The following is an 11,437-nucleotide window of genomic DNA, read 5'->3' as shown; positions in this document are numbered from 1 at the left end:
CCATAGCCTTGCAGATTCGTGCATTCACCTCATCTGTCACACTACAATCAGAACTAACGCAACTTCCAAGGTACGTAAAAATGTCCAGGAAAACAAACCCATCTACCACGTCAATTGGCTCATCTGCAAGTATTCGTTTTGGGTGTGGTCCCACCCAGTCTTGTAGCACCACCTTACATTTTGCAGGTGCGAAGTGCATATCAAATTGTGTGGTACAGTTATTTAGATTATTTAAAATGCTTTGAGTTTTTGAAGGATCTGAACCAAGAAGAAAAATATCGTGTGCATACCCCGTGTCTGTGGAGAGAAATTCGACCCTGAGGTTTCAGAGACAGATAGAGCAACTTCAAGCTGCGCGTCATTAACAAGGTTGAAGGGAAAGTTGAGAGAGAACAACTTTATCTTACACCACCGGACGTGGTGAACTGAAACGAAAACTGGCCGCATACTCGTTTACTCGTACGCGCCCACAGGGGTTCGCATACAGACCCCCATAAGGGACCCCTTTGATCACCAGACACTTCCAAAGTTCTTGACAACCGGCGATCGAGAACAGCTTTCAGACGAAGGAAACAACCAACGTGGAAAGTGAATGAATGGCGCTGGTCATGAACTTGTCTTAACATGAAAGTGTGTTTGATTCACCCTTGGTCGGGGTATACCCAGCTTGATTCTCACGCATCTGTCTCCCTCGACAATCGACCAGTTTGCACAAAATAATGCCAAAGAGCACCTTGTATACGACGGATACAAGGTTAATGTCACGACATTTTTAGGCTTCTTTTGAAAACTGGTATGACGGTCGGTGGGCTCTATTCCATTGGTTTCTTTTTCCGTTCCTAATTTTCCGTAGTACTGTCGTCAAACTGTTCTTTGGGGCTTTACCGCATCCTTGTCAACCAAACGTTTCGATACACCTTGCAGCCTATGTTCCTACTCTGCCTTCACCCAATTGGGCTATAGGCATCTCTTTCTAAAATCGGGTTTTTCCTTTCTGTCCGTGTAATGTCTCCGAAACGCACATACAAGACTCGGTTGTGGACCTCAAGTCTCTTAGGACGAGCTCAAATGTCCCCCATTTCGTTCTCAGGGTATCCGGTGGTTCATAGTATGGTTCATAGTATCTACTGTGTGGGAATTGCATTCAGCTTCAAAGCTGAAAGCGTTTTACTGGAATGGATCTCAACAAATTGTTGCCTTTGCGATGTGCAGTGGTCTGGGTCCATTAAGGTCAATGCAAGTTGATGCGGGAAACGGTGTTTATATGTCGGATCAGCATACGCTCCTATAGATAGCATTTCTGAAGCTGAGAAAGACGGGTTTAATCGATACTTGTTGCTACTGCTTCGGTCAGCAAGAGAAGTGGGTGTTTTCATCCTAGCGAGTGCTTGCCAAGTTAGACGACTAAGCTCGGAAGAAGCACAGTACGGTGGTATGCTGGGAGTCTGTGTTCATCGTACGGATAATGGGGAGCAGCTGCTTCAGTTGTGCTGATCTTTTTTCTGTTCCTGGCGAGTACGAACCTCAAGCACAAGCGCTCACTTGGAGACCGCCAACCGCAGAGCGTTCATGGACTCAGTTGTGCCAAGTGACCATCAGTTACCGATGGAGAGCCGCAATAGAAGAATTCCGTCCCTTCTGTGGTACGCAAATCGACCCTGGTCATGCCGTTGTACAGGTCCGCTTATCACTCCGCTTTCATCACGCGTTCGAAGCAGAGCAACTCCGTTCATCAACTTTGGCAAGTTGCATTGGCTCAGGAGTATCGAGCTGATTTTGGAAAAAAGCTACTGGAAGCTCACATTCATGCTGATGACGATGATTGTTTGAGGTCATTGTTTCCTGTCACGGTCCCCCAAGAAAACCCTACCTGCTGTTTCGTAACCCGCTTTCTAGCTAGACAATAGGCGTGGCGCACAAACACAGCAGTTTCCGCCCATTACATTGTTTCAATCTTTTTGGTTAGATCTCCCTTTTTGGGCAACCGGAGAGTGCCGTAGGTTCTTACAGCGATTTTTCTCCCCTCCTTACACCACACCTAATCGCTGCTGGATAAGATCACATCATCGTTCATGCATTTCTGGTAGCTAAGCTTTTATAAAGACTCTAATGTGGCAGTCCATCGCTTACAAGGGACTACTGTAGGTCGTCAAAAAAAGTGCTATAAGTTAATGGACGTGGTGTTAGCCACAATTTACAACATTCAAAACGGGCGGTATCAACCTCGTTGAAAACCCTCTGTTCGTCTAATACACTGGATTTCCCAATGGTCTATGTCTTCAACGAGCGTCAGAAAATCCGTGCTCGCAAGTGTAGGATCGATATATGCGCGAACATGCTTACTGAAAGGTCCGTATTTCAAATCCGATCCCGGCACCTCGATTGCTCCTGTCCGACCTTGGGCGGTCTGACGGTATCTCAGCCCTCATACTTCCTGCAAGTGGCATGGTATCTAGGCACCAAAAGTGTGTTACTATTGAACGGTTTTTCCTGTCGAGCTCCTTTGAAATGCAAACTTGTAATGCCCTAAATAATTCCGCTGCTGTGATTGGCATGAACTTCACGCCCGAAAGGTATAAGATGTAGAAACAAGACCGGAAGTGGTCCAACACAAACCTTCCGCTTGCAGATGGACTAATCAGATAGTAGACAGGGTCATCCATCCGGATATCTGCGTGAATCTTGGCACATGGGCGAAGTGCTTAATCGACCATTGAGTCAGGAAGGCCAGGGCGACGTTCTCCTACCTTCGGCATTTGTCATGCTAACTTAGCAGCTTGACGGTCAATGGTAACACAGTGCAGCCTACCACGTTTTTTGGGTCACAGTTGTGGCAGCTGCTTGCCGACGTTCAAAGGCTGCTTGACCGCCGATGCCACCGAAGAACCGCGTGTAGCTGGTTGGAAAATCGAATGGACTGTATTAAGGTACCCAAGTTAGTTTTCAGAAAGAGCAGTTCTCAATTGATCTCTGGTCATTATCTGTAGTCCGCTTCGTAGGCCAGGAGACTGCGTGTCTTGCACAACCCGCCATATGCGGATGGAAATAACTGGGGGGCCATTTGTCCACGACAATCCGGTGAAGCATAAAGGCTCTTGCCAGTCAAATCAGTCAATCGGACCAGACACCAGTGGCTCGTAGTGCTGGCTGATATGGCTCTCTCACGCAGTCTCTGTATCAGGGCGATTGCCTTCACTACATAGCCCTCTCGCGCCACGCTTTATGAGCCGAATTGAGCAAATTTGCACCAACAAACGGATTGGGCATTGGCTCCATTTCCTACCTGTCTCTCCCTTGTTCTCAATGGACCAACCTCAGTCACCGACCTCATTCCAGATAGTTTATTTTCCTATTTAGACGTCGGCATTACTGACCGCAGATCCTAGACCTCCTCTCAGCCCTTATCTTTCATATTCGGTCGACTTACTGCTTCTATCGGCTGTTCGGTGTTGTTGCATGTTGCCATTTAAGTTCCGCTGTCCCTACCATATATCCGCCTCACCACATTATTGACGATGCTCGTCTGTCGATTTGGACGGCCTAGTATCATTCTTTGGGTCCAAACGCTTCGATCACTGGATCTCCTACGACCGTACGACTCGCCGAGAACCCCAGGGGTGACCATTTTTATTCTTTTTTCCCCAATCAACGAATTCCTGTCGCCGGACTGAATTAGTTTTGCGTGTCCTCCTGTTAGAAAGAGTCGTCCGCATCAACCTCATTTCATCCCGTTCAAACTATTAACGCCCGCAGTTTTATGCCACCGTCAACGACAAGGCCAAGGGTATGTTCGTCATACACAAGAATGGTGAACGGATTATTCCGGAGTTTTCCAAAAGTAGTCAACTGGTTTCAGTTGAAATCCTCTCTGAAATGAGAAAGAAACTTCTGCCTCATTTTTAACACAAACTCCACCATTCCCGCATTCTTGTACCACATTATCCAGCAGCTTCAAATATTTCCACTCTCTTTTATTTCAGGCATACTCTCTAGTCAAACCCTTTTCGCCAAACAATTTCAGCTGTCCTAGTCCGGACGGTATTTTCCCTTTCTGTCTTTTACTCGTGCTGTAGAACTTGCTCCAATTGTAACTAGTCTCACTCATCTTCCCCTCTCCCCACTGGTGGCATAGTTTTCCTAGTCTCAAGCTTGGCTCTTAATTCTACACTCCATCACCCTACTTTCTTCAGGGTTCTGGAGTCAGCCTTCCTAAAACGATTTGCGTGATCTGGAAAACAACAGCTCTTTGAACAGCACCGTCGTTCTACGAATGACTTGTTGGCGTGCGTATCATATGTAGTCATTCATCATGGACTGAACTGTTATGCCCTGATGTCTCTGGGCAGATGCCTCGACTGATTACAGCGCAACGAAATGACTGCTAAGATGCCACTTTGCGAACTATATGGTGAATCGGATCGGAAGCTTCCTGATCAACCACTTGATTTAGGCGCGCCATGACGATTGGGGTCGGATACATCGGAACTACTCAAGGTTTTGTCCTTTCCATCCGGCCTATCAACGGTATATTTACAACTGAATCAGCGTACTTACGGGCAATGCATTTCAATTTATCAAAGATCTTTCATCCAGGGCATGTACTATTCATGTCACCAGCGCACTGAACATCGATCCAATAGACCTTCATGTTTAGGAGTCGTGGAACGCTCATTTCCACTCAATTCATACGTGTTGTTCTTTCCTTGCGCCGTTCCTCTGCAGATCTCCCGTTATAATCCTATCCTTCAATTCCCCGGCTATTTTCATCTTCGGTAATCTTTTCGAACTAGCTAAACCTGAAATGCAGAATTAGTCACAATTTTATCTGCAGGGGAATCGGTTTCTTTTTAGCCACTTAGTAACTACTTCTTCTTCACCAAATGTTTATTGCACAGGCCACAGATCTGTACTACTGTCGTATATGGGGTGGTGCTTCTACGTACCAAGCTGGTATTTAACGAAAGTCATGGGTTTTATTTGCACCTCTTTAATCTCCCACTGTTGAGATGCAGTCGTTTTTAAAGCACTTCGTTGTTACTACCACAGCGGATACTCCACTAAACGTGCTTCAACTCCCGCAAACGTTCAGTCACCTGACCCGCTTATGCTCACGTAATCACCCATTTCAATTTACAGTCTCTGTAACGTTTTTCTCACCCATTTTCCTCAAGGCTGATCGTTTTAAGGTTCTCGCCCACTACTTGCTTATCCGGATTCCCATAAGGTTTAGGGTTTCAAGTCGTAGGCTAGTGCTGATCCACTCGAGTTTTTTTTATCACTCTTCACAGGTGTGCTTTGTTCCCACTAGTCATTTTGTGCTCATTAGAGTACTTTCTTAGTGTTGGTTGTGTCATGTTTCTATCCAGTGTGATGTCAGTCATTCCTAAAAAAGGTTCCCGTGAGTTCCCATATACCCCGTGAATCAATTGAGTCGCTCAAAAAAGGTAAATAAATTCTAAGGCTACTGACTGAGGAATGCACGGCAAGGAACAGAGCAAAGAAAGATAGTCGGGATGAGAAGCTTAACGATACCAGTGCAATGTCGTGCTGGCACTTAGGCTGAAAGAAGTTCTATGACGACAGTTCCGGCTTACGTTGCAGACCTGCAGTCAGAGCAGCCAGCCAGACAGTTGATCGAGATGCCCATCTCAACGGCTCAGTTGTTCTATACTAGAAACCAAGAAATCTTTTTGGCCTTTATTTTCACCAACACAAGGTATCTAATGCCCTGATGCACAAATTAATTAAAACAGCACGGATAACAGTATTTCTCGTTATAATTTCCTGGCCTTCTGTGCTAACGAGGCTTCTCGGTTAAATACCCAGTCAACTCGTCATCTGGTGACTCGTCGATTTGGAGTGAAGTGGCAACCAAAGGTATCCGTTTCCGAGCCTTCAACAGAGGTTCAATCAAAATGAGCACTAACTATTAATCATGTGCAAGTTAAACGATCGTCCCAGCTGCCTGGTTTTGTTCACTGGGAACTGCGCACTGATGGCGACACCTCAAAACGCGGATGTGTCGATCTTGAAGTAACTATGTATGGCTTGAAACACATCTCGTTAGTGCGGGATCGATGGAAATTGACCTATGCATTGAAGACAGTAACTCGGACACGGAAGTGCCATTAGTTGCGCAATTGGACTTTGTTTGTCAGTATGTCCAATTATTGATGTAGTTCCTATTGGTCCCTCTTCAGACAGATGCAGTAGCCAGCACCACTAACTACTTGTACTGGCGTCCTTGTCTCACTTTCGGGTGATCTTTACCTGCGTCATACGCAGTTAATTGCCAAAAATGGCCTGAAAAAGGGAGCTGAAGACTGTTACCAGATGCTGAGCTGTCATGCCTTTCCATGGTGGGGTCCACACTGTCCTCCAATGTGTTTGGCTGGAGACTTAGCAAAACATGGCCGCTAACCGATACCATCAACGCTCGTGCCGTCTCTGAGTGTTTTAGAGTGCGCACACCTTTATTCCGTTTCTCTCTTTGTTCCTCTTCCCATTATAAAGCGCTATCGAAATTGACATGATGCTAGGCGAGCACCGGTGCCTCGCTGATGTTGCTATCCATGTTGATACAGAGTTGAGCGAAAAGGGCCTTACGGTATAGACGCCCTGTCAGGGAAATCTACAACTTGTCGTCGGCCCGTCTGTTGTGCACGATGTCTCCCAACTACCTCTGGTAATGATCCATTGTTTCCATCGGGCACAAAAAACGCCCCGAGAGCACGGATGTGTTAGGTTGGATTATGCATCGGGATCCAATATCTAAGTGAAGTTGACTGGTTTTTATGCTAAACGGAAGTTCTGGCATCAAGAGCGCCGTTCGGAATGTCACTCCGGTAATAGCTGATGCACTATTCGCATTCTGGAGAAACCCTTTTTAGAGGAGGGTTTATGATATATTCCGTCGAGTGGAGCGTTCCCTCTTGAACATGTGGTCATTGAAGACTGTGACGCGCCTAGTGAGCTGTGCTTTTTATCCACCTTTTTCAAACACCTATCGTGAGGGTGATATACCTTCTTTCACTTCGTCTTAACTATTTGCTTCAGGTGCTCAGTATTCTTGCATATTCACGATTGATACGGGGAATATATTTGATGGTCCTTAGCTCCTCTGACCTAGATTCTCTGGTATTACTGTTTCTTCGTCCAGCTAAAAATCAAACCTCAGATAGGTAAACAGATGTGCTACGCTTCGCAGAGTGACGACCTTACACTTCGTGAGTGCAGAACGCATGCCAAAGAAAAGGATGACTTTGGTCAGTTCATTCAAAAAATACCTGCGCCTTTTTCTCTTCGAGGGCGAGAACGATGTCTGCATATTTTAGCTCAAGTGGACGCCAGGGTTTTGAGGATCTGGCTTTCGCCTCATTTCCTCATCGGTCACCAAGTCAAATATGAATGTGGTGGGTATCCTTTTCGGACACCATTTTGTTTACGGGAGCTTTTAGAGTGATCTCCGTGTAGTCTTGCACCCCGGAGGTCTAAGAACACAGAATTTATCATGTTTACAAACATCCGCTGAGTCAAGTGCGCTTTTTAGACCCAGGAATACCAAAAATGTGGACCATTTATACTTATGGCGTTGTTGTCCCACCTGGCGGAGTGTGAAGATTGGGTCACCATGACCCTTACCAGACTGCTTGCTGCTCTCGCATCAGTGCTTCACAGTCCATCATAAGGCGACGGAAGGCAAGATTCACCAGGAATCTCGTTTGGACTGGAGTCAAGCCGATCCTTCTAATTACCGCACTCACTAATAAGCATCATTGCCTGTTTTACCAAGCTGCCTTGGACGGTCTCTTTCTTGAAAATAGATCAGCCAGACGCTGACCGGAGACTTTACCTTCCCACATTTTTAGAAATGCTGGTGGGGGGGGGTCATTTGGACGAAGAGCTCGGTAGCACTTGAAAGAACACATGCAGCCGCAAGCCTCCGAGGCCGTACAGCCTTCCAGGTCCATCTTCCAAAGCCCTACTGTAGTTCTGGCAACAGGTGATCACAAGAGCTGTTATTCGAAAATCAGCGGTCAGAGCGTCTTCTACTGAAAATTGCCCTGCCAACCTGATCCTCGATGGTTTCGCCCACAGGTGGATCATGGGAACTACTCGCACTTATCCATCGAGACAAAATTCGGTTCTCCAGACATTCTTCGCCTCTTCCATTTCACTAGCCTTCCTTTCCACCAGGATTCACGGTCGACGCGCAGCCCAGTTTGAGTTTGCATCTGACAATTTTTCGGGCTGGTTCGTGTTTCGGACCGGTGGGGACGTTTCTCAGATTCGAGCAGCCCCACTGTTACGTCTGGCATCCACTTTTTAGAGTGACGTATTAGTGCATTGACACAGAAAAATCGTTCAGCTGTAGCATCCTTTTGGTGCCTAGCTGCCATATATATCGAAGGAAGCACGAGGGCTAGGATACTGCCAGGTTGCCCTAGCCTAGACAGGGGAAGTCGAGATGCAGAGATCGGGTTCGAACCGCGCACCTTCCGGTCAGTAAATTTGCGCTCTAACCACTTGAGCCATCTCGCCTCATATTGCAGCACTGTACAGGGATGTGGTGACTTCATTCAAGTGCGATTTGGCATCCATTGGTGGAGCAGTTGGAAGTTAGTCCAGACGACGGTTCTCATAAATTCATTTAACTCCGGAATCTGTCAGATTTTCAGGTGCTCAGGGCATTGTCTTCTCTTTACGCGGTCCTAGAAACCGAAGAGCGAAGTGACTCCGGACTAGAACATCGTCAGAATCTACATAAGTTCCAAGACGAGCGGCAGTCAATCGCTGATCCGCGCCATCAATAACTGATAACAATGCGATCAATTTGGATCCACGGCTGCTGTACCGTTGAGGGACACCATGTGGCCAGACGACTTCGGTTGTTTCAGTACTGCATAAAAACCGTCTGCGACCAGCACATAGCAGTGTCCGTACGTACCGAACCCAATCCAAGTCGATCATCCAATCGAATCTCAGGTACGCCAAGTACGTTCAAAATTCCAGTAATCACAGTGATATCTGAGCTTCTAGCCCCCCCCCCCCCCGTATGAATACAACCAAGAAGTTGTCTTTATGGAGAGAGATACAGTTGGTTGGAGCGTAAGTAGATGCGACAAACAGACAAGGATCAACTTCCCATTTGTGGGGTTCCTTCACGGACGTTGCCAGGCGAAACGCACAGGGGCGCTCGCATAAAGTGTCACATCATCCGAACTACAACCAACAGGCGCACAGATAGATACGACAAACAGAGCGTGCTTACTCGCCCGCAGTTCATTAGTCCGAAACGACGACGTAAGTCCTACTGTAAGTATACGTCCATTAAGTGGTATCTACTCAAGCACGGCTGCCTCTACTCTTTACTCAAAGGAGTATCAACGCCGGCGCGTCTCTTAAGGGCCTAGTTGGTGCATATCGGCTCCACATGTTTCTGGTGTTCTAGCTAAACCAGCGTGCTGGCCGATACGCGTCAGCGTGCGGAAGTTGAGATGTGCAGGCCCAAAATGAATGCGGGACCCGGCACATATGGGTCGGGGTTTACTGTGGGAAGTGTGCGCACCCAGTTTGTGACTGTCAAAATAAGAAACGAGGAATCGTTCCTAGGTCAAAAGTGGGATACTTTCGAAGATGACAAAACCCTTGAAACCACTCGTTGCTGAGTGAGAAGTTTCGTACAGCGAACATAAGAGCGCGTTTGAGAGCATCGTCTGACAAAGCCGAAGCTAACAGTAGTAATTTGAGTCGCAAACCTCACACCATTGTCATTGCCACAATATCATCCTTGGACACCTGCGGCTTTTTGCGAGGAGCTGGCTGACCAGACGGAAGTTCGTCAGGCCCTGGTAGTGCGGCCGTTGCCTCTGTACCATGAGTGGCTTATGCACAACGAATCCCTCAAGGCCATTTCCTCTATCCATGGCTTGGATGCGTGCCCGACCCATAGGGTTGTGTCCAGTCCTTTTCCGGGTGCCGAAAAAACAATATACCTGACGGGGGCCGTAAATCTCCATCTGTTTATAGGTGGAAATATCCGGTGGGTACTCTCGCAGTTTACAAAGTAAATGTAGTCCGGTTCGCTCGGAATGCTCAAGAAGCAGCTTTTGGCGATATTGTCGAACGCCTTGAAAGTAAATACTCACCTTAGTGACTGTCACAATTCTCGTCAATTTCATTATCTTTGAACATTTTTGCTTTAGATATACGCCGACTTCTTGCGGCCCAAATTCTTACGGCAAAGGGAAATACGGATTTATCGACCGGCGAGCGTTGCTCAATCGGCAGACGGAGGCCCTGAACGAAATAGTTTCTGATGACAATCGATAGCATCGTACTGGAATAGCTATCTGTGGTACTTCTTCACACATCTGACTTTGTAAATATCGTTTTATTTTTGTGTCTTAATGACTGAGTTCCAACCGCCTGCGTAAATAAGAGTGGCGTTCGATTCAGTATATACATATATTTACACAATTCGTTTTACGCGTTTAACAGGTCAATTAGGGTGGGTACTCGATCTCAATTTAAAAAAGACCTACGTCAGTTTTCGTAGATTCAGCTTTTCCTTCACATTCCTTCGACAATGGGTCGCCAGGACAAAGAAAACGGCGGCAGATACACGAGCCTTGAGTTCCGCCATCTCAACGTCGTGATGAGAAGGAACTTCACCCCATCGATGAATCTGAATGTAACGTATAATTCATCGGTAAGCTGGTGAGACCGACCACTTTATAGTCATAAAATCTTCATGACCCATGAATGGGCAAGCAACGGAGCTATGCAAAGACATGCGGTTGTTGGATTATAGCTTGTACAAAGTTCCGCTGCCTCGCAATAGAGGCAACGGTGATAAAAACCATGCAATGGGAAACTAACAAAAATTATCATTAAAAGGCACGCCTGTAATCAATTGTGTCATCTGGTTAAGTTATCCTAGGCGGATCCAAGCCGTAGCTCAGTTACCATTGCCTCAGGATTATTTGACTGCTCATGAGGGCACACAGCATCACTGGTAGTTTTTGGAAGACAAGCTTAATCCTGCGCTCAATTCCACTGGGTATTTCGATCACGAGCCATGTTGCACGCCCGAATGAGCTATGGAGACCGCACGGTATTGAGGCCCCCTGTTGTTCAAGACGGAACTTCGTCTTGTGAACACAATACAGAGTCCTGACAACAAAAATTTAGATGATTACATGATCAGAATCAGGTCGGCATAGACGGGTCTGATTACTAATTCACTGAGGTAGTCAGTTAAGGGAGTAGCAAAATGGTTGATATACTTGTGTCCCAAGGATTCCGTATTACGAGAAGAATCTAGAGTTATCCCCATTGCTAAGCAAACCTTAGGTTACAAAGGGCTGCGAATAGGGTTCAGGGGTCTTATATTTGGGCGATAAGTTGTTGCGTTTTCCTAGGAAATCAGCCAGCG

The 11,437-nt window shown here is 46.6% G+C and overlaps 2 protein-coding genes across 2 annotated transcripts in view; one reads left to right on the top strand and one right to left on the bottom strand.

The window, feature by feature from the left end:
* Window positions 1-10,438, top strand: part of T265_05371 (hypothetical protein) — a gene marked incomplete at both ends in the record, with an annotated part of 16,923 nt that extends 6,485 nt beyond the window's left edge. Inside the window, one exon of the mRNA XM_009170362.1 lies at window positions 10,206-10,438. Within this exon, the coding sequence (XP_009168626.1) occupies window positions 10,206-10,332 (127 nt within the window). The remainder of the gene's footprint in view (window positions 1-10,205) is intronic.
* Window positions 10,439-10,540: 102 nt separating this feature from the next.
* Window positions 10,541-11,437, bottom strand: part of T265_05369 (hypothetical protein) — a gene marked incomplete at both ends in the record, with an annotated part of 4,495 nt that continues 3,598 nt past the window's right edge. Inside the window, one exon of the mRNA XM_009170360.1 lies at window positions 10,541-10,687. Within this exon, the coding sequence (XP_009168624.1) occupies window positions 10,541-10,687 (147 nt within the window). The remainder of the gene's footprint in view (window positions 10,688-11,437) is intronic.

The sequence above is a fragment of the Opisthorchis viverrini genome (assembly GCF_000715545.1).
Source record: "Opisthorchis viverrini unplaced genomic scaffold opera_v5_100, whole genome shotgun sequence".
Classification (NCBI taxonomy): Eukaryota; Metazoa; Platyhelminthes; class Trematoda; order Opisthorchiida; family Opisthorchiidae; genus Opisthorchis; species Opisthorchis viverrini.
Note: the sequence above shows the minus strand (reverse complement) of the source record. Positions and strands in the feature narration are given on the sequence as shown.